We start from the raw sequence: 23,769 nt of genomic DNA, 5'->3' as shown, positions 1-23,769 counted from the left end.
GAAATGACTGCCTGAAATGTGGAGCAGAAAGTCACAAAAGTAAAGAACTTGGGGAGGGAACACTGCTGCCCGAAGTTTTATGGAAATAAAATTAAGCAACATTAAGACATGGAAGATTCAAAAGAAATCTGCCAGATATCACAGAGTGAAAGCCATTTTCCTTTTTTAATACTTTTTTTTTTTTATTTTTAGTACTAATTGCTATGCTAGGCTGGACCGTTGAAGAAGTCTTGACGCACCTCAGTACAGCATCAATTACAGCTACGATTTCTAATTGCAGAGGAGAAGACCCCTCTTCATTAAAGCCTTTGGGCCAACTCCCACTGAATTCAGCCCGGGAAGACTTGGATGACGAGTCTCCAAAGTTAGGCTCCTATCTTTCACTGCGGCAGCTAGGCGAGGGGGTTGAGTTTTGAAGGCTCTGAGCAACCAACAGCTCTGAAAGACGCTTGGAAATTAGGCCACTTAATTAGATGTAAAAATATGGGGCACTATTTTATACCTTGAAGTGTACTCTGAAGTACATGTCATTTCTGTCACGGCTTGAAGATACAAACTGCTTTTCCTCTGCCCCAAGAAAGCAGCAATTTGATTGTAAGCGATAGCAACCAGAAGTTTCACGTGTTAAATGCATGTTTATGTCCGGTGTGTGTTCTGCTCCCTCTGGGCACGCACAATTGACACTATCATGTCATTATACCATCGAAATCCTTTTTGGTTTGCCAAAGATGGCAAGGATTAGATATCTACAAAGTAGCTTTGCTTCATGAGAAAATACATGCGGTTTTCATCTTGTTTAATTTTAAAATAATCAAAAAAGTCGCGTTTTCTTATATAGCACCTTTTTTAATACAACAATACGCACAAAATGAACTCAGCGCTCTATTCTTTGTCAGTCCCACCGAGTGCCAGGAAAGAGGAAGTATTTACAGCAGCTATGTTAGACAACCGTGTTCACTGCTAGCACGCACAAGCCAAATTTTGTGTTTCGGCATGGCTTCTCCAGCAAGCATCTAGCCTGGTCGGTTCTGCGTCATCTAGATCTCAAGAGAAAACTTGGCAAAAAACCTAGTCTGTCTCTTTAACAGTGAAACTGCTTTTAAAGATGTTTAAAATATTAGTTTCAACGCTACGTTCACAGTCCTGCTCTGCAAACGGTAAACAAAAGCTGATTAGCCCAAGACATACTCCCCTGTAATTAGATTCACTCCTCAGTTTAAAAAAAAAAAAAAAAAAAAATTGTAAGGAAAAAAAGACTCATGTGGTATATTTTCAGTGCTCTACACAGAGCGCTACGAATAATGTGGCTGTGCTAATTGGTACCCATTAGGGCAGTGAATCAGAATCCCACTGCCCCAAAAAGGCTGCCTTTTCCTGATAATTGCAACGGTAGGAAGTGACCCCCAACAATTTCTGGGCTAATCACAGAGAATCCTGTATACAGCGTAACATTGCATTATTCAAAAAGGTAATGAAATTCCAGGAAACATCAGATGCAGCAGGTACATGAAGATAATTTTGTTTTTATAACCAATTTCAGTCAGATAAATACTAGAATCCTTTCCAATTTTCCCCCCATGAAACTAAAGTGTCACTGAGATTTACAGCCCCCTCAAGTTCTCTTCTCAGAGGAACATTCATTTACATAAACAGATAATCCCAGATAAAAATTTCCATTAGACAAAGGTGAAATGGATCAATTTTCTCTGCCAAGACAAATCTTAAATCTTGAACAGATAGGGTCATTATTACACCAGGCCCATTTCAGAAATAATGTATTAAAAAAAAAAATCAGCCGATAGCAGCCATTTCCAGCTTTCCAATTATCTTTAAGAAAAGCTTATTCTGTGGACAATAAAGCACATTACTGCACAATATGATACAGTCCATAAAGATCACAATGTTTTATGAAAGGTTAAAGAAAGCTCAGCACATTTAGGGGAATGTCATAACCCACAAAGTCTTTCAAGACTTAACTGAATCCACGCGCAGGCTGTGCAAATATTGTGCTACGGTTTGCAGTGCTCCACTCTTGGTATCAAAACAGTGAACTAGGAAGCATATGCCACCCCGGTTCCACCCTGGAAATCGGGTATTCGCGTGCTGTAAAACGGAAGGTAAAGGAGGTGCTTGCACAGCTCTTCTTCCTCCGGGGAGGAAGTGAATTCACCCATCCCTACTTTATGTGCTAGAGAGGAAGAGACGCTCGCTTATGAATACTTACCAAACCACAGGGTCCCTCTGCCCTTGTCTTCAAGATCAAAAGGCTCTCCTCAACCCGTAGGGATGTTTGACCACACAAAGAAACATGGGGAGAGATCACTGTCCCTCTCGCCCGGTGCATTGCCCCTTCCCTCTCCACGTCCACCCCCAAGCTGGTTTCAACATCAGGGCAGCGGAAACTAAAGCACAGCCTCCGCTCCCCATCACTGCCCGCTCGCTCCCCACCGCTGGGATCCCGTGCTCCCCCACCAGCCGCTGTAGCCCACAATGCAACGCCAGAGCAGAGCAACCAGCTCTTCAGCTCTCCCCTGGCCCAGAGCTCCAGAGGGGGAACATAGCGAGGCAAGGCAGCCGGGGCAGGAATACCCTCCTGCGGCAGAGGCGCCACACCGCTCTCGAGTGCCACACAACTTTGTCAGGCCCCTGGGAATGGAGTTTATGAGGGGTGACAGCAGCCAGGAGAAAGTGCTAGAAATCACTGCCTAATAGACACAGCCATCAAAGCAAAAACAAGCAGCAACTCACCTGACTCATTTTTTCGTCTACAAGGAATCAGATTTATTTGCCATTTAACTAACTACTCCTTACATGAGGAACGGGGAGACGACAATATAGGACTGAGTGAAACCTGGCTAGCGGCAAGAAATAAGATCCCATCATAAGAGATAACCTGCAGGAAGGCTTTATACCGGTCAGTGCCAAATCCAGTCCTATAGACCGCTAAGCCTTCTCATGATTTAAGGTGATAACGCTGCACGAATCCCTGGGAAAGCTTTAGAGACCACAGTGCTTTAGGTCTGCGGATGTGCTGTCACTAGCTCTGAAGGACGAGAAACAGGAATTACCTGAAAAAGAAGTGGAAACCAACAGGCACATACAGACATGCTTTTCCAAAGTCTTCCTCTGTACCACAGTGTAAGGCACAGCTATTTTCACTCCTTTGTTAAGGGCAGCACGAGACCATCGGGTGAACTGAACAGCCTTCTCCTGAGCAGGGACCTGATTCGATGACTTGGTCTCTCACGTCTTTTAATAGGGTTCTTATAATGCTCTTTTGACAGATCTTTTGGGCTGAAAGCCCAGTGGAACAGAGGCTGCTGGTTGCCATTTGCCCTTACAGCAGCTAGCACTCAGGACTCCCAGCTTCTCTTCTGTCTGGTCATCACCGCAACAGAAAAATGCCAGAACTATGGAGTAACAGCAACTCATTCACCTCTGGAAGGGAGGCCACCATCCACCTCAATGCAAGAAAGATGTGAATCTGCACAAGAAATTTTCAAACTCGTCTTCAAGGCTCTTCTGGTTTAGCTTCTTTCAGACTTTTTTTGAGACATCGACCTGAAGGTCAGTTTCTTCACATGAGCATGATCGTATCAAACAACTGCTAAAACAGTGACTGGTCATGGTGTTAACCTTCAGGACCCCATTCCCCAAAGCTGTTATTCAGTGCTTGTATATTTGAACCCCTCAGACAGAAAGCGATGCGTCATCAGAAGTTGCCCCGTTCACAGGGGGAGATGGAGCACTATGAGTCTTCATGATGGCTAACTTGTTCTGTAAGAACTGATACTCGCAGAGCAAACATTTGTACTTGTTAAAATTGTATCTCTTTATTCAGTCTAACCACCAAAGATAGAGACATACCAAATCTGAAAAGAAAAATCTAACTATCTGGAATACCTAATCGCTGGTAAAACAAATCACCACATGACCAGTAACGAAAACTTTCTTCCTGTGTTTCTAGAAATGCAAGTACCTTCTACTGACACCAGAAGAAAAACCTGACATTATGCAACTAAACAATTATACCGTTCAATATACCTATATATCCAGTATCCATTAGTTAGCTGACAGCACTGGTGTTGAATGAAACTATGCACGCTGTAAAAGATTAACACTGACCTGAAATTAAATGTGGTCGGATTTTTCTAGTAACGTTTGCGCTTCTCTTTCTGTCCTCTAGAAACAGCACGGAAAGCCTGTTGCTGACTTCTACAGCTTGAAACTAATTGTAAACTATTAAAAGAATCACTTAGTGCAGAATTTCTGAATGACTATTGGAATTGTAACAGAACACCTTCTGTTTGAAAAAAGGTGATTTTCTGTAAATAAATGCCCCAGCAGTGAACTTAAATAATTACTTTAAAATAATGACAGAAAATACATCTGTTCTATCCCACCACAAATAGCAAAAAGCTCAGAAAAAGCACCACTTCTTTTCAGCTTTTTAAACTCTCTTAGTCCATGTGTACATGATCACTACAGTTCAAAGAGGATGCAAGAAAGTACAAGATAAAGCAGAACCTCACCTCTACCAATGCTGTCTTTGAGACATATAGACACTATGATTTCACTCTCTGCGGTTTAGCGACGCGTAAGACAGGATAAGAGGTATGCCATTTTTGAGAGGGACAGAGCGTTTAACTTGGTAGTAGGTTTAGGCTAAGGAGAAAAGATGTCAAAAAGCCTACAAGATTTACTGACCACTGCACAGAAGGCATTGTAGAGGAGGGACTTGGGTTGCCCAAAGAGGGGTCACTGGATCATCTTTCAACTCTAGATGTGGTCCCACATGCTTCTAAATAAAACAGGATAACCATTGTAACCCAGAAAAAAAAAAAAAAAAAAACAAGCAGGCTTTTCCTATGAACCAATACAACTGTGGTAGATCAAGCTGGGGTCTCATCTGCCTCATTGTGCAACATTTCAGCTGAATTTCGGTTGGCCAAAGATGTAGAAATCACATGAAAAGAAAAATAACTTTGATTTTCAAAAGTGTCAGGCAATGTGATTAAAGCTGTCAGGTGCAAAAATCAGCATGGCTTGAATAAACAGATACTTGCAGTTCACTAGAAGACAGTACATGCCTGTCTTCATAACTTTAGAATATTGCTTTAATTTTGAGCTGAGAAAATCTTCCAAGTAGAGCTATACTTCCTTTAACTGGTATCGGAAACTTTTTTAACGTGTGGAAATACTTCCTATTGCAATCGCTGGTGTATCAGTCATAACATCTAATGATGTGGAGATTGTTGCCTTATAAAATTCACAGTTGAGTAGCTACGTGGCTCAAGGCTAAAACCTATTTTAAAATCCAGTGTTTTAGGAGGGAGAATGTTTATTAAAACATTTTGCCCATTAAAAATATATGACATAGCATCGGTCATTCCATGTGATACAGTGCCAGCCCTTTTTTAGGCAGTCCACTCGGGATGACTGCTGGAAACCTGGCAAGCCTGTTTGACAAGTCCATATCCTAATAATTTACTAGTCCATCAAAAAAAAAAAAAAAAAAAAGGAAAAAAAAGCATTCCAGCAGCCTGAAAGAAACTCACCAGTGCCTCTCACGTAGCATGCCCAGAAACTTGCCCTCACATACAGCCACAGTTGGTCTCTTCACGCTGACAGTCAGAAATTGACATTCAAAAAGGAGATAATTGCTTGATCTCCTCATGTCAGAAGTTACATTGAAATAATAATGAGGCTGTAGATGTCTTCTTTTTTTTTTTTTGGAAACGTGTTGGAGAGAGAATCGCTGATAAATATTCTTTCAGCAATTCCACGGGTGTTTGGCATCTGCTTCCATGAGTTGATGCATGTCTTAACTTGGAGAGCAGAAAGATGAATAGTATGAGGCTAAACAAAAAAATCAAAATCGCTCTCTCTTCTACCATTCACCCATCTGCATCATCTAAGGACAGCCTTTGGTACTCCACAGAAGGATCCCAGTTTTCATGGGTGAATCTCTCTCTCTCAAACAAGTGCTCCCACTGAAGTGAGGGGGATTATCAAGGGAATGACTGATCACTAGTGCGAGTGACCGAGTTTACCAGCTGACCCCACCTTAGAAACAGCTAGTGTGTCTGCAATCATTATTTGAGAATATTATCCGAAAAACTCTGACATAAAGTTGAGACAGTTTGGATACAGCGAGATGGATGTGCAGTCAAAATCACCTCTTCTCCCAGGTTATTTGCTGCTCATCCTGCAACTCCCTCTCACTCCGGCTGGAAGCGGCAGGTCTCTCCATGAGCTGAGAAACACTACAGCCATTCACAGCTGCGGGCAGGCAATGTTTCGGTCGGGCTTTTCCGTACTGCAGCAGCAGAGCCAACGAGGCCAGGCAGGAGCTAAGAGGTCTCACTCCCTGATCCGCTGACACGGCTTCTGGGTACCAAAGGGCAGCTCTGGGATGTGAGAATGAGTGCAGACTGGACTACCTGAATAAAAGGAGGATGGCGGGTCCCCAGACAGATGTGGCAACCGTGTTCTGTTTGGTCTTCGCCCTGTCATGCCTGGCCAGACTTCTCACCATTGCTAGGGTTATCTGCTCTTCCTACTCGATACGCAGAAGAGAGGGCCAAGCACAGAATACACAGAACTCACTCAACAGCTGTTCAAATGGCTTTCCTGCCGCAGCAGAGGTTTCCTCGGGGAAGTTCAAGGGGGGATGCACACAAATATGTCCAGGGTACCCAAGAAAGCACAGTCGATCCAGTAGGTCTTTGGTTTTAAAAGACCCCAGCTGAGCCTTTGCTTTGGACTAACTCTTCAGCAAGAACACCACCATGTTTTATACTTAAAACAAAAGTGTCACCATTGCTAACAACCAGAAAAATAACCCTGACCTCATTGCGCGTTCCCTTGTGTGACAAAACATGGATACCACTATTCATACTTACACTGTACAAATGTTCCCAAAATGTCAGCTTTTCCTAATGATACTGAAGTGATTGAAAATTAAAGTGCAGTTCTGGGCAGGGAAGCGACTCTATTAAAAAGAGAGACAGAGAGAGACTGTGGCCATTGCCCATAGCTGTTCCTAGCTGTCTTCCAAGTTCTATATATTAACTAAGCTTATGTACAAAAGCCATTTTTGTAACTACTGTCAGCACTGCAGAGTCAATACAGCAGCAATAGAGCAAGCTGTTCTGCCTCATGCCTCATCAACATTTCTCACACTCTACACCAAAGCACGAACATTAGCAAATTCAGCTGCCCTTCAAACTTCCAGCTCCAGTCAGGAAAAAACATCTGTGGCTGTTCAACTCCTTGCAAGGCTGCCGAAAAAAATCCTAGATTGCCAGAAATACCCATAATAGCTAGGCCCGATTGTTCTCCGTGACACATGGCCATAGGACAATCAAGAGAACTGTTGAGCTCTGCTCACTTCCTATCACCCCACAACATCCACGCTGCACTCCAATTACCACTCAAAATCCCTCCCTAGCAGCACAGAGCAGCGGGTTAGCCATAAGCTTTCATAACTCACTCATACCATTCAGCATGTCTAAAAGATGCTAGAAGGGCAAGAGGCACGCTTCAGGTATTTGTAAGATCGCTTCCTAGTAACACAGCAGAAGCTGACAAAATAGTAGCTCTAGAGACATGCCTGTTGCGGAGTAAAAAGCTTTCAATCCACCAGTCACTCCCAAGGCATCCATCAGTTTTGCAGACTGTAGAAAAACAGGAAACAGAATAAAGATGGGCTTTGGGCAAGTAACAGAACTCTAACTCCTTATGGCTTAATGCCTACAGCACGAATAGGGAGTTAAATCACTGCTTCATTTTACCCAAGTACGGCATCGCAAGAAGAGACTGTATTATCTTTATTCCAAGGTTCCAGAAAAAGGAGCAGAAGCATAACAGAATTCTCAAGGTTGGTCAAATTCAAGTGCTCAGCAGCCGCTTTTGGGATACGCTGATGAGTCTTGTATGACTGACAAGATACGGTACGAAGCACGGTTTGTGAACCAAAGGTAATGGCAAGGAAGATGCAACTGGATAACAACAAAGAAAATTTCTAACAAATGCTTCTAAGATTGTGAAACGATCTTGTACAGATCTTGCCTAAGGTTTGATAACTAAAAAAAACCTCAATACATCAGCTTAAATATGTGGAAATAACTGATGAAATGGTCAAATAATTTCATGAGAAAAGGGAAAAATTAGGCAGGAAAGCACACAACCAACCCCCTTCCCTCTCTCCTCCGCAGACAATTTTTAGTCCAAGTAATTGCCGAAAAGAAGCATTCTAGGGCTCCCAGCCTCACATAGAGATGGGACTGGAGCATCTACTAGCATAAAAAGTCGACAAACAAAAGACATGACAAAACAATATATTAAAAGCAATTGTAGGATTTTGCTAGTTATTCTGTACTTCATTCTTCACTAACTTCCCAGCGGTTCCTAATACATTGTCTCCTCCACACATCTTTGCACTTAAAGGTCTCGATGTCTTCAAGAAGCTAGACAGACAATGAGGATGAGAGGGGGAAGATGAACTGTAGATCTTCGGAAGATCACGGGATTCCAATTTTAGTAATCAAGATAACCGAGGAAAACCTAAAATCTCTTAAGACAAACTAACTAGCAAGGGAAAAAAAAAAACCAACCCTGGCAGAAAGGCAACAACATCTACAGTGCAGTCAGCAAAACAAGACAATCGTTTCCTCCCCGTTTCCCAGATTTTTCCATCCCAAAGCATTTTTGGAGGCAAGGCAAATCTTTATTTTGATATCTCCAATTCTCAGACTATACCACTGCTACTTAGTGGAGATTTTGGCATTTAGCAACATAGTCAGGGGAAAAAAAAAAAAAAAAAAATCATGATTTGCATGCGCTCATCTTGGCAGATGAAGAAAAAAAAAGACAAAAGTAAGTGCAGTGAGATGATCCCAAAAGCCAAGTACCCAGGTCCTGTTTGGGATTAAAGCGACACTTCACAGATCAAATTTAAGAGCACATTAGAAGTTTGGAAGGGATTTTCAAAAAGGTCAAATCGATTTAGGCGTACAAATCCTCATCAGAACCAAATGAGAACGTGTGTGTCCTGTCACATTTACGACGACATTCAAATACCTACAGAGGTCAGTCAGCAACAGTATGGATTTACAACAAAAGTGTTGGAAACGGCACCTAATCCCCCTGACACTGAGAAATCATTCCGAGTGTCCGCACAGCTCAAAACATGCTTAAACATCACTGAAAAAACAGCCTCTCTTTACTCTCATGCTCTATGGAGAAGCTACTCAAGAAATTACGATCGTATAAAACACAACGGTAGTACTACTTTAGAGAAAGGCTATTTTGACTTTTAATAGTGTCTTAGAAACATAATCCCCTTTTGGGAAATTTGCTGTCACTTTGACCAGGCAAGGGGAGACTCAGACCTTCACAGGAATGCTCTGGTTCTGACTTTAGCAAAGTCAGAAACCCACACGGTTGTCCAAGAGTGAAATCACCGTATCAACCAAAGCTGTCCACAATTCCTGGAGTTTCACCCTCATTATAAATAAATCAGCTAAACTCACCCCAACTAGAGAAGCAAAACCTCTGTGGTCAAAATAGTTTGTCTCAAAATGCCTTCTGTCGTGGCATGAATTCCAGCTGTGATAAAATTTTATGGGCAAGCTGGAGTTAGAGACCTTTAAATATGAAAAAAACCACCAAACCTAAAATACAGGACTCCACAGAACGGAGGTCATTTTTTTCCCTACCAATTTCACTGGGAGCAGGTTGTTGTGCTAGGAAACACCATCCCACATGGTTAAGCAGCTTTCCAAACAGCTTCTTTCTTTCCATGAAAACCCCCTAATTTCTCAAAAAAATTCCTGTATTGTCCCCTCACCACTTTCACCTTCAGAACCTATCCAGAAAAAAGCCATTTGTGAATTAATTCCAGTTCTTTAGGTTCAGGACTCCATTATGCTGCACAATTGTTCATGGGCATCTGCTTAATACAGAGGGAAAAGATGCTGCTAAATTGGAAAAAAAAAAAAAATAGTAGGCTGGGCAGAAGAGGTGCCTTCTTCCATTGTGCGTGCAGTGCATTTTTGCTGACTATAAGCTCTCGCACGGCAGGAAAAAGCCCAAATGCCATCCTTGCTCTTGCTATTGGCAGCTGTTCTCTTATCACCAAAGAGAATTTATCGCACCGCTGACAGATGCTGAGATTCAGAAGCCGGAGCTGAAAGCCAAAGGGATTGAATCAGAAAACAAAAACGGAAAAAAAAAAAAAAAAAAAGGAAGAGCGAGCCCTACCAAAACAAGTCACTTCACTGCACACATCGCACATGCATCTCTCCATGGGGAGAGCAAAGAGAGCCTGAACCCCCCAGGCAGATGTCAGGCATTCTGTTTTGGGCACTGCTGGAAGCTGCTCAGGCTTTATACTGAGGAGCGCGCTACAGGAAACCACGGAGAACTTCACCACAAAAATCCTAGCAGGGACAGCGCGAGAAAGAACGCTGTATCTTCAGGGAAGAGGGCCTTGAAATCAAGCTTTCTTAGTATTAAGGTCACTCTAATTGTCAAACACAGGGTGCTTGCGTTCCTAATGCTCTCTCATGAAGCGAGTGTGTGGATTGGGGGTGTCCCAGGATTTCTGTTCTTCGCCCCCCCCGCCCCTTTCAAAGACTCTTTGACTTCCACAAAGCTACAAACCTTATTTTCTTCCGTGCAACTCCACCACATATCAACATCCAGTCGTTAATTTCATAGACACTTTGGCTACTTCCAAGAAAGGATGAGACAGGATCTACCTGTTTTACATGACAAGGGGCTTTAAATATCTCTACCTCCTGATGTAGCTGTCAGTAAATATGTATTCTATACATGACCGTTTGCAAGCTTTCTTTGCACATTGATACAGAACCACAAGAGCTTTATGCACATGAATAAATACATGGTCTCTGTGGTCATAAACCAGTGCCTGTATTTTATTCACAGACTTTGCATTGAAACATACTCCTGGACACGGTATTCTGAAATACACCTCCTTCTTCCCATCCCCAGGGAAAACGCAACTGTTTTTATACACAGGCAAAGAAAAACAGAGCTATACACAGCTTACAGCTGTAAGCACGATGCAAAGGAAGACATGCGATACCTTCGACCAATATTGCCAAATATATTTTCTCAACCAAGGTCAGACTGATGACAGATTTCATTCCTGGGCACTAAAATGCCTTTTCTGGAAAACCGGGCGCAAGCCGAATTCTCCCATGGCAGGAGATTCCAACAGGGGGGAAAGGAGTCCCAGGGCACCTCCCATTTCTTTGCTTGCAACAAACACACGAAAAGCCAGAACCCCACGAACATAAGTCAGGAGGAGGCGTTTTGCCCGGCACTTCAGAAGAAGAGGATCAAACACCGAGCCACAGCTACTTCAGGAATACTGGCACTAACCTGATGTGCACTGCTACAGGTCTGCAAGAAACGGCACTGCCGGGGTGAGAACCCAATGCACGGTATCGGTTCTTCGTTAATTAGAAAGTCGATGAAGAGGCACCTCCTGGAGCCGGCGAGGATACCCGGCTCCTCGGCGGCAGGACGCTGGGCGGATAGCACAGTGACAGACTGACACCTGGAGGGAGAGCCAAGCATGAGCTCGGGGACAAGATGCTCGCACGGGAGAGGCATGCCCCTGCCTTTGGGAAGTCACCTACCCCCACGAACTGCCTCGGATCCTCTTATTACCCACCGAGTCTTCTCTTGTCCAGCTGGAGCAGTTCTGGGATGGGCCTGCTAGAAATAGGGAAAACTGGGGGGGGGGGGGGAAGAGAAATTCAATGCCTCAACAATCACCACCAAGAATATCTTCACCCTTTCCGTTTCAAAATTGAACAACTTTTTTTTTTGCTCACATTTTGTCATGCGCATTTGAGATATTTTGCTTGGATAATTCTTCTTCCAAGTCATTTGCCCCCTGTTGCTCCCTGAAAAAAACACAGCAAAATAGAGCAGGGCATAAAAAGATCCTGTCGGTACTACAGAGCTGATACCACGTAGTACAAATAAACTGGCTGTTCTTTCCTAGGTTTTCCTCAAATAGCAGGCTAAACAGTGGTTACGGGGTTATACTTCATGTGCCTAAGTAGGACATGGTACAGATACACTGCTGGACAATAAAAGAATGGAACTCAGCAGGGCACAGTTAGGGTTAACAAGAAACAGTTTAGCTCATTTGTGATCTCCTCAGCCATCCCTTTGAGAGCCTTCCCTACCTTGGTCTGCACAGGTGACTCTAGTTTCAGCAGAAAAGTATGGAACCTCTCAGGCACATTCATCTTTACCCCCAATTAAGCTTATCTGCCAGTAAAATTAGGGATACAGTATAGGAATTAGGGCAAGATACTTACTTACCCAAGAAGGTCAATTTAGGTCAAAGCTATCTTGCACAGATGGCTAATTTCAATCACTTACGCATACAACACAATTGTTCAATAAGCTCAAAATAAAAAGTGTAAGTAATTAATTTAAAGCTGCCCTAATTGTTTCTCAATTTTCCCTATTAATTTAACCTATAACACTTCCCCATCAAAGCTTCAAAGCTTTAACTTAACAGCCAATTAAAGCTTCTTTTATAAAAAAAAGTCCTGTCAGCTCTGATTCCTTCTGACTGAACTCTTTGAAGCACTTGGGATTTCATTTAAATTGCACAGGGCTTAGAAACAAAGTGTTTTTTCCAGGTATAATGTTCTCAGTGAGCTAATGATTCAATGGACTATTAAGACTAATTAAGGTTTTAACTTGGTAGCAACTTTCTAAGCAGTATTTGGCTTGACCAAAATGAGTCACCACTTGAGCTAACAATGAATCTCCTCATTTGTCAGGGGAAGCTGGCAGGAATGCGGCTTCCTGAGCTCACTTTCACCACGGCAGCAAGAGGCTCCTCAGGACAGTCGGAGTTCACTCACCTGAACTAACGTGGCAGCTGTATTCTTATTCCTTTAAATGCATGTATCTGCATAAACGTATATTATCTCCCTCATTCTCCAAGTGAGCATTGCAAAGAGAAAAGCCAGTGGGACACCTGTCAGGAAAAAAGATTGCCACTATGTAGATACCATTCTTGTTAGTTTGGTCCCGCTAGTTTGGTTCAGAGATTTTAGCTTCCAAATGCAGTAGGTTGACCAAAACAGGACAGTTTCCTATTTTTACCACATCTGATAGGGGTCAGCGAGAAGTTGAACTGTTCTTCCACCACAGAACAGAAACATCGACAGCCTACGAATTATTTCCCTTTTGAGCAAGCTACCAGATAACACCTTTGCGGCCTCCTAAGATTCTGTTTCCCCCAAGCTCTGGTATCTGAATTCTCAGTCCTCCTGCGACCCTGTTACACGTGAGACTGGCCTAGCCATCTCCCGAGGATAGGCCAACTTAGCTCTTCTCAGCACCGCACCACGCCGCAAGGTGTTTTATTACACCTTGCTTCCCTGCGTACCTAATGCGACTTTGCTGTCTGCAGAAGGGATTTCCTGTGCTCCATCCTAAATATAGCCAGAGGTATGACCTGGGTCTCTCCCCTCCTGTCTCAAGGTCTACGGATCTTCTTTCAGAATGCATTTTCTCTGTGTATCTTTCCTAAGTTATTCTTATTAATTTCATTAATAGCAAGCTCGGGTGGTGGGAAAAAACAGAAACAGAGAAGCCATACGGAAAGGAAGACAGAAATTAAGTAAAATAGAAATGAACCATTCAGAGACATGCTTCAGATACATCCCGGAAAGGTGAGAACACAAGTAAGTTTCTTAAAGCTAAGCCTGCTGAATTATTACTATGAACAGGATTCCTCTGGGTAACTGTCCAAAGTCCTGCGGCTGCACACGCAGGAGAAAAACGTACCCAGCACGCAGAAGAGCGGAGAGGGAGGGAGAAGGCATGAGGAACAGTCCGCAGGTCTGCAGAGGCAGGAGGAATACAGTTTTCAGAGCACTGACATTAAGATATCTCAGTGACTGATTCACAAGTAGAAATATTCCAGAGCTGCTGTTGACCAAAACCAACTTAATTTGGGTAACCAAATGGTGTAATGTGGAAGCTTGGGGGTGATGTAGCACAGTTGGTTATGTTGCAATGTCTAGGATTTGAACACCTGGTCTTCACTGTCATTCTTGATTTCAAACGCCCATCACCTTGCTTCTTTTACTTGACAATACAAATCTCTCTGCCACGGCTAAATCTTTCATACTTGTCACACCATCTTGGAGAAATGCTCTCATATTTTGTTTAATGAGACAAAAGACCTTGAAAGAATTCTGCATGGCACGTTACTGGAGGGGAGGGGCAGCTGAAGGAGGATTACCATTCAGCACACTTATTTTCAACTTTGAAAACGAGAGCACAGTGATACCTAGTGAATGACTTCTTTCTCCCCCCCCTTTTTTTTAAATTCAGGAAAAAAAAATTTAAAAGCAACTGGCAAACAACCCACAACTTATCTTATTTAGGTAAAGCAAATCCTTTGGAAGAGTCTTCTTCACCACTAAGATTATTTTTTTTGGTACTTCAAAGAGTACACAGGAAAAAAAAAAAAGAAAATGCTAATAATAATTACTGCAGTGAACCAGAGATTGCTCTTGCAAGCTGCAAGTACGATTCCCTCAAGCAACGACAACCCTCCGCACTTCTCAACTTCACAAGTCTGTTTCCCGCCTCTATTTTAGAAAGGTTTGCATCGTTCGGGTCTACCTGAAAGTAACAGCTGGTTTTCCCAAAGAAGGATCTTTCTCCGAAAATTTCTCAGAGCTGGGCACCATTTCCTTTTAGACAAGGTTCTCTGCCACGACGGTAACGCAACATTTTACCGCGGATCTCAGGTTACCAGAGCGGTAACGGGGGAAGCAGTTATACCCACACCGATGGCTGCCAAGCAGGGCTGCATTTTGCACCAATTCCACCCGGTTTGGGGCACTTACGGACATCACACGACACACACACACACCCCCACGCGGCAGCCTTTCACCCCAAGTTAAAATCTCCACTTTTTGAGACCGACTTCTTTCGAGAGGCTTCCAGAAAAAAACCGCCAGCACCTCACCCACCTCCGGCAGGGCAGGGCAGGGCAGGGCAGGGCAGCCCCGCCTGCCCGCAGCCGCCCAACCCTTCCACCGGGGCCGCCGCGGCCGGGGGCGGCGGGAGGGTCTCGCCGGGGCTGCCCCCCGCCCGTCGCGGGCGGTGGCCCGGCGAGGAGCCGGCGGCCGAGGAGCCGGCGGGCGCGGAGCGGCGCTCGGGGGCTCCCTCTGACAGGGACCGGCGGAGGGGACCCGCCCGCCCCGCCTCGCGCGGGGGGGGGGGGGGGGGGAGCGCCCCCGCGCGCCCGCAGCCAGCGCCACGTGCCGCCGCCGCGCAGGCGCCGCGGGAGGAGCCGCCGCGCTGTGACGCCATCGCCTCGCGACGCGCCCGCTCCCCCGCCCGCATCGCCCGGCGCCCCGGCGGCCGGTCCCCGGGAGGCGGCGGGGCGCGGAGGGGCGCGGCGGGCCCAGGGCGGGCGATGCGGACGATCCCCGCGGGGGGCGGCCCGTGAGGGGGGGGTGCGGCGGCGGCGGCGGGGCGGTCCGATGCGGCGGCGCGGCGGCGGGGCGCTGAGGCGGCGCGGCGGGCAGGATGCACCAGAAGCTGCTGCGGAGCGCGCACTACATCGAGCTGGGGAGCTACCAGTACTGGCCCGTGCTGGTGCCCCGCGGCATCCGCCTCTACACCTACGAGCAGATCCCCGTCTTCCTGAAGGACAACCCCTACATCACCGACGGCTACCGGGCCTACCTGCCCTCCCGCCTCTGCCTCAAGAGGTGAGGGCAGCCCCCGCCCCACCGCCCCGGGTCCGGCCGGCCGAGCCTCGGCTCACCGCCTCCCCCCCCCCCTCCCCTCTGTGTCTCCTCGCAGCCTCTTCATCCTCTCCAACGAGACCGTCAACATCTGGAGCCACCTGCTCGGCTTCGTCCTCTTCTTCACGCTGGGCATCTACGACCTGACGGCCGTCCTGCCGGCGGCCGGCGCCTCCCGAGAGGACTTCGTCATCTGCTCCGTCTGCCTCTTCTGCTTCCAGGTAGGGGCCGGGTACCCGCCGAGGCTGGGGAGCTTGCTCAGGGAAGCACCTTCTCAGAGAAGGAGGGCGTTAAAGCCCGCTGATGGTGCTTGCAGACCCATTGTGCGAGTAGGAGTGCGGAGCAAGACGGGCTCGGGTCAGAGCTGGGAAAGCACGTTTGAAATTGCATTGCTTTTAAGGGTAACTGACAGGCTCGGTGGTTGAGTCGGTTTTGACCTGTTTAACGTATGGGATAAACCAGGGAGGACTGAGCACAGAGTCTGTGGAAAAACAACTGAATTGTCCAAGGCCGTATTTCACAGTTTCAGCTGGGCGTTGGGGTTCAGCAGTGCCTGATGTGGCTCCCGGACAGCATCAGTTGCTGCTGGAAAGGGTCACCCACCAGACCGTGAGAATCAGCCATGGCCTGCTGGCGGTCGGGAACGGCGGTAGGGCTTGTATTCTAGCTTTTTACCTTCTGCATCTGACGAAATCCCTTCTCAACGGCAGACTTCCAGTGTGTCATCATTTGACCGCTGAAGATCCTGTAAAATATGCTGTCCCTAACAAAGTGTGAAGAGCCAAAGAGCGCTGTGTATATTCCCTGAAGAGTACGTGATGCCTTTGCGTAGCTAGAAGCAGGGAAAACTCCTTTGCTGGCTTGGAAAGCACGGTTGTTGTGCTCTTCCCTACTCCCGTTGAGGGTTGCAGAGAAACACAAAAGACAATTCTTGGGGAAAAAAATTTGACTCCTGTGTGTAGGAGTTTGATTTCTTCTGTGTTCCGTCACTAAAGTAACTTGGGTGCTGGGCAGTAAGGGCGGATTTGGCTTTGGTTTCTGCCTGTGGTAGTTTGGCCAAGCTGAATTCGTTGTCCCACTGTACGCGTGCAGATGTGGCCCTGCTCCCTTGTGTACTGGCTTTTCGCTTGGCCTCAACCGTCTAGGCCGCAACAGCCCAATTTCCTTAGTTGTGCAACTTGGGGTTATCGAGTCTTCCAAGTTTTCTGTTCCTTCTTCAATCTGCCAGAGAAGCTTACGTTAGTTTCTGTTGATTACACCAAGTTGCACTGCAAAACGTGTAGTGGGTCAGTCACATGCTCTACGCTTCAGAGTTTAAGCTTGGTATACTCCCTGTTAATTTTTAAGAGATTAATGCATCCTTGTTTCAACCTTTGTATAGGTCTGTATGCTTTGCTCGGTAGGATATCATCTTTTCTGTTGTCACCGCTCAGAGAAGACCAGCCGACGATGGATGGCATTAGATTACGCGGGAATTTCCATTGGCATCCTGGGCTGCTACGTGTCAGGCGTGTTTTATGCATTTTATTGTAATAACGTAAGTTTGAAGCACTTGTTCATGTAAGGTTTAGTTCCTGCGGTCTCATTGTTGCAGTTTGCACGCCGTAGGAAGGGGGCTCATTGCAGGGTGTCCAAATAGAACGTTAGCCAGGAGACAGAGATGGAAACTGAAACGAGTTCCTTCTGACACCAGCAGAACTTTGCTTACTGAAGCTATAGGCAAATTGAGGTTTTCTTTTCAAGCGGTCAATCACACAAGCCTCAAGAAACTATTGAAATTTATATGAAGGCCGGGTAAACTTTACAGGTCCTGCCTTTGTCAAATGAGGGAGGCTGCTTATGGGATGTGTCCCCGTCACAGATAATTCAAACATCATTTCCCACTAGGTAGCTTAGACGAGGCAGAAACAAGCTTATTTTCTCTTCATCTAGTAGAGGACAAGTAAAAGTAGTTCCCTTCGAGGCCTAGATGACATCCCTGTCTGCAGTGGATCCAGTGGTCGGGTAGTTGAGCACGTGTGCTTAGGCAGAGGTATAATTAAAATGTTTTGGTGAAGGCACTGCTTGGGATAAATGATGTTCTGCCAGGTGTACCCGAGCCATAGAGTCCCTTCCCCTCACTGTCAGTTGATAAATACGAGTCCATTCACTCACTCAAACCCCATCATTTGTGCTCGCAGCAGTAGCAGGAGAATTGATACATCATTACAGTTAGGAATGGAAGCTTTCTACCCAGAGTTTACTTTTCCACATGATGAGAACACCCACAAACTTGCTTTTGTTTCTTTTTTTCTCAGTACTGGCGTCAGGTATATTTAATCACTGTGCTGGCAATGATCTTGGCAGTATTTTTTGCTCAGATTCATCCCAGTTACCTCACACAACAGTGGCATAGACTGCGCTCCATCATCTTTTGCTCAGTGTCTGGATATGGAATTATTCCCACCATCCACTGGGTTTGGCTCAATGGCGGCATCGGTGCATCTATTGTACAGGTAAAAGAAAAAAAGAAGGAACTAAGATTCCCTTTTGCTTTTTACTTGCCATCTTCCTTCAGACCTCTTACACTTCGGGACATGAGGGGGAAGCAGCGGTAATCAAAATATCTTGAAGCACAGAATTCTTGCAGACGATACGATCCAAATGCAAACACTTAGAAATTTATTGAGAAGCAGTAAAGAGGTTGAGTAGATTAAATCTGCTTTACTGATTTAAGACTGCACCATGAGAAGGAAAACTGGACACCAGTGTGACTGAGCGCACCTGCCTGAGGGACAGAGCAGCCTGTGTAGGTGGACCGCACCCTCATTCACCCCAGGGCGAGGGATAGGAGCGCAGAGCTGAGTCGGCTGCGGAGTGGGAAGCAGTCTGTCAGGCTGCACGAGTGCTCTGGGCTGTCTGCCTCCACGGCCCAGGAGGAGAGAGGGCAACCAGAAGACGCTGATGGGATGATTATTTGCTTCCTCTTCTGTTCCCTGGGTTGGCAACAAAAATCAGTATTTGCCTGCTCAGCCCTCTGTCTCTTACGCAATCCTCATTTAACGTCACTGTGAAGTTACCGAACTGTTTTCCTGTTCTTGTTTTACCACTTAGAATTATGCTCTGAAAAACAAGCAGCACAGTACAGCTAAAGACAGTAGAGTATGCCCCGAAGTGAAAACCCCAGAAATCATTGCAATTACCCAGGGACCTAATTGTGCTGAAGAAAACGTTTCCTTTTCATAGTAAGCAATAACTGTGCACATTCTTAGACTGGCCCTGCTGGGGGACTGTCACCCGGGGTGATGGTTTAGCCCAGTCCAGAGCTGCTGTTGAATGTGGAAGAGCAACCTTTATGAATATATGTAGTCTTTAGACAGGGCACTTAACACTGGCCTTCTCAAAATCAGATAAACAGTAGTTGTCCCCCCACGCCTTCCCCCATTTAGCTTCTCTTGGTGTAGCAGAATGGTAGGTATGGTACACATTTTGTTTCCGTACTTCAGAAAAATGCTCCACTTCTGGTAACAAAACTTTCTGTTAAGGAAAACAATAAGCAACTTGTGAATGAGTTGCTTGACTGTTTGCCATCCAGTATGTAGTACTCCTGTGGCTTTGGGTTCTGGTGACTGCAATCCCAACCGGTAAGTGAGATTTTTGCACTGAAGTCATCATTCTCACTTATCCTGGCCACTCTGCGTAAGATCAGCGTATTGGAAGACGTCCTTTTACCGACAAATGTCATGTCTGCTGCAGGCTGCAGAGAAACACTTAAGTAGCTTGTGTATTGAAGCAGAGAGGTCATGATAGAACAAGTTTCTTCCCATTCAGATTTTCCCAAACTTTGGCATTTACTTCCCTGTTGGATTTTGTCCATAGATAACATAGGCAGTGAGATAAGATTCAGTTTTGTCATGCCTTTTTCTTTTTTATCTTTAGGGACTTTTTTTTTTTTCTACTTTTACCTTCTAACAGAATAGGAGAGCTTCCTTTTCTTTTGCAGGAGTTTGCTCCACGTGTAGTTGTCATGTACTTCATCGCTGCTGTAGCTTTTCTCTTCTATATTTCCAAAGTTCCAGAAAGATACTTCCCAGGTAGGAAATTCTCTTCCGGGTGTTTTTTCTGCAGTTAAGCTTCCTGCAGTGTCACAGTCCTTGCTGTGAGTCCTGAACTTCCTGTGAGAGAACAGATTGACCATATTCTACATGAAGTATTCTCATATGGAGTAAAAAGTTGCATGTATTTCCATCAAAAGAAGGCAGACACCTTCCGATGAAGTTCGTTAAAGAACTTTCACCGCCAACCAGCAAGCGGCGTGTATAGTTGAGCTTTGGAGGAGACTGATTGCTAATTGCATTGCATGAGTTATTGCTGCATTTAACAACTTAACCACTTGCCCTTTTTCTTCCGCACAGGACAGTTGAACTACCTCGGCTCCAGTCACCAAGTATGGCATATCCTTGCAGTGGTGATGCTGTACTGGTGGCATCAATCCACAGTGTACATCATGCAATATCGACACAGCAAGCCCTGTCCTGAGTATAGCGCAGACTTGTGAGTGAAGGTATAGCGGTTTTCATACTCCTGGGAATAGGATATTCTAACAAGTATAGCGTTAAATAAACCTGGTTTTAACTTACGATAAGTTTCAGTCAACCTCCCTAATTAGCTTCCCCAAAGAAAATGCTGATCCGTGTAATACTTGCTTGTAAATAAAAAAGTAGTGATCTTGAGGCCAGGCGCTCTGCTCGTCTATACTACTGGATTGCGTGAGGCTCCACGAGACCGCAATGCCCTTGAGCAGAGTTTTAGAACAGGCTGGACAGAGGTCTGCCAGATCCCTTTCAGCTCTGTTTCACAATTTTAATAGCCTCAAGCAGTCATCAGTATTTGTTCCTAAGCAGCCTTTTCCTCAGGCTTTTGTCAGGTTTTCAGCCTACTAAGCACTGATCTGGATTTTTTGGAAATCAGGTAAGAGTTGATAACTTCATGTGCGTAGTAAGTGACTAAACTTGTTTCCCCCCTGTATTTCAGATGCACTGCGATGAAATGTCTGACTTTGAGGGTTTGGACCTTACCTAATGAGCTGAGCTATGAAATTGAGCACTGAGGCAGTTCCTTTTCTGACTTTTTGACTGTCACCCGCTTGCTGGGACACTCTGTTATTAGGCATTTTGAAAAAACCAACAGCATTGCCCAGGATCTGACATTCGTTTCCTGTTCTGCAATCAAAACAGGTCTTCCTGCAGTGGGACAAGGGCAAGGTGGGCTGTAACACTCAGCATTCAGATCACAGCACTATTTTTTTTGCTTGGTAAACATGAACAACAGAAGTAATTACCCTTGCTGAGGTAACAGGCCCATATACAAGGTTTATCAGGTTTTGTTCAAGTGCATAATTAAGAAACAGCTCCTGACAGCGTGCTTGTAAAACCGTGCTAACTGTGGGACCTGGTCTTGGATCTAAATCACAGTGGTACGGTACGTTGCATCCTTCAGAGTCTTTGCCTGAATGACGTGCTTACACTTCAGCATCGGTTCGGTAACGTATGAAACGGAATTCAGTGGACTCTTGTACTTTTCTGGACAAGCTCTTCGTTTTTCTGGAAGATAAGATCACATGTCATCCACCGTAGCTATACCTGCATTTCAGATCTTAAAAATTGCCTCCCTCAATATGGGTAGTGCCATTACTTCAAGAAATTTCTCTTGATCCCCTGGATAATTCGGAATTAGTATTCTAAAATATTTCAGGAGTAGCAGTAAGCCTGTGCGTTCATGTTTGTTACTATCTTGCAATTAGTAGACTTGCTAAGAATTTTTTTAAGTTAATTTGTTTAACAGGATGAAATAACACACCCCGAGTAGTGAACCTGCTGTGGCTTCAAATCACTGAACTTTGGCCTTTTACTGTCTGATCTATTATACTGTACTTGCGGACTTTGTTACTGAAAATGACTTATCTCCATAAGTGAAAAGGTTGCCTTGGGTTTTAGAGTCTGTCATGAAACCATCTCTTACAAACTCAACCCTGGGGAGACATGAAATAGACAGGTTATGAGGCAGCTGTACCTCAGCATGATGAAGCTCAATGGGTGCCAGTTTTTCAAACAGGATTGGAATTATTTGGATTTTGGGGTTAGACTCAACATTTTTCAGTGGTTTCTGTATAGCAGGTGTGCTTGTGTTTACAGTTCAGTTGAGCAGTAGTAGCAAATGCTGCTGTTTCGCACGATCAAGTGTTACTCAGCATTAGCCATTTGGAAATTACTCTGCTTGCTTTGAGATGTTGTTACGACTTAATCCCAAGCGGTTAAAGTTTGGAACCGGAGCTGTTGAAGGACGTGATGGCATGGGCATGGCTAGCATTAGCAAGCGGGAGACACCCTAACTGTTTCTGCTTTGACTATAGGTAGAAGTCTTCTGTTCTGGGATTATAAACTGTCCTAGCTGACCTCTCTACAACTGCCCTTGTTACCTGCAGCGTGGCCTTCAAAAGGGTCCCAGCATCTTCTCTCTTATTTTGCTATCGTCTGACAACAGCGAGCTTAATTCACGGTGATAGGGGCCTTGCCGGATTTCAAACCAGTTGTCTTACACCTGAGGCTACGGAGGAGACGGCACTGCCTAGCAGTGGGCTAGGAAAGCCTTAGGCAACTGTGCTAAAAGCTGCGTAACAGACGAGAAGCCCTTACTGAACTGTCAGCCTCATCAATGCTATGCTATTGCCTCTTTCCTCTCGGGAGGGTTTTCCCTTGATGGGATTTAGCTTACTCAGACAGGGGGAGAGGCTGGCTTGTTGCGGTTCCCTCCGCACGGGCGGCAGGCTGCTGTCAGGTCCCCCGAACGCTGCCTCCTCCCGGGGCTAAACACGCCCAGCTCCCTCCGCCTTCCTCGTCAGGGGTGTGCCAAGGAGATGCAGAATAGCGACGGAAACATACTGTCAGGCATCTGAACGCTCATCGGGGATGGAGAAGGCAGGATACTAACTACGGGTATACTGGAGAGTAATGCTAACTGTTAAGTTCAGTGGGTGGTTTGGGAGTTTTTTTTTTTTTTTTCAACTCCAGAAACAAGTAGTGGGAAGAACTGACTTTGCATTTGAGATTCAACTCCCAGACCTTTGAGCCTTTCAGTGTAAACACTGATTTTTTAATTTTTTTTTTTAAACTTGACAGCCAAGCAAGTTTCAAGTGCACTAATTACTACTACTGAAGCCTGACAAGGAACCTGCAAGTATAAAAGCTTGTGTCCAGTATTATGTGAACAATAGTATTTGAAGAACCTGTGTTTGTGTATTGAAAGCATACTGACTTTATAGTTTGCTAATGTATTTTTTATGTAAACTCTAACTACAGTAGCAGTTTTCACTGGATAAGGAAACGGACTGCAAAGCTGTTCATTTTTATTACCCTGACAAAAATTTATCAAGCTGCATGATGGTCTTTAATGTACATACTGAACCTTTAAATAAAATTCAGTTCATTGGATGTTTACTTGGAGTAACACCATTCTTGCATCTCACAAAGTGAAGTGACAGATGTGAATTGCTTAACCACACAACTTCTGTCACCTCCCCCGGGTTTTAAATGTACAGGGAGACTGTCTCGTTCATTATCAAGGCACAGCACGGATGGGCAGGGCAGGGGTTCAGCCTGCAGTATTCCAGTATTGCGTGTAGTATATTCTACGAGCAGTACGTAGTGTTCTACATGCGTTTTTGGAGGAGCATCTCTAGATGAATCTGCTGATGAACTCAGCTTTGCAACCTACCACGTTTAGATCTAGATAGTTTCCAAGCAGGGCCTTGTTCGTAGCTTAAGAGCTCCGTCCATTGCTGTTGCTGTGTCCCAATCAAAGTAAGGAAAGGTTCATCCTGACTCTGCTTCAACTGAAACAACAGTCCTCTTGCCCACCTCAACTTTGTAAACATGCTTTTGCCCGAACAGAAGTA

The 23,769-nt window shown here is 45.2% G+C and overlaps 1 protein-coding gene across 1 annotated transcript; it reads left to right on the top strand.

Annotated features, from left to right (window-relative positions):
• The first annotated feature begins 15,581 nt into the window (after positions 1–15,581).
• PAQR3 (progestin and adipoQ receptor family member 3) lies at positions 15,582–23,311 on the top strand. The gene is made up of 7 exons (XM_076337497.1): positions 15,582–15,800; positions 15,895–16,057; positions 17,218–17,373; positions 18,134–18,331; positions 19,819–19,909; positions 20,231–20,379; positions 20,850–23,311. The coding sequence occupies exons 1-6, from the start codon at positions 15,616–15,618 to the stop codon at positions 20,371–20,373; spliced, it is 936 nt and encodes a 311-aa protein (XP_076193612.1). The 5' UTR covers positions 15,582–15,615; the 3' UTR covers positions 20,374–20,379; positions 20,850–23,311.
• The last annotated feature ends 458 nt before the right edge of the window (positions 23,312–23,769 follow it).

The sequence above is a fragment of the Aptenodytes patagonicus genome, chromosome 4 (assembly GCF_965638725.1).
Source record: "Aptenodytes patagonicus chromosome 4, bAptPat1.pri.cur, whole genome shotgun sequence".
NCBI lineage: Eukaryota > Metazoa > Chordata > Aves > Sphenisciformes > Spheniscidae > Aptenodytes > Aptenodytes patagonicus.
This window is presented reverse-complemented; position numbering and strand designations above follow the sequence as displayed.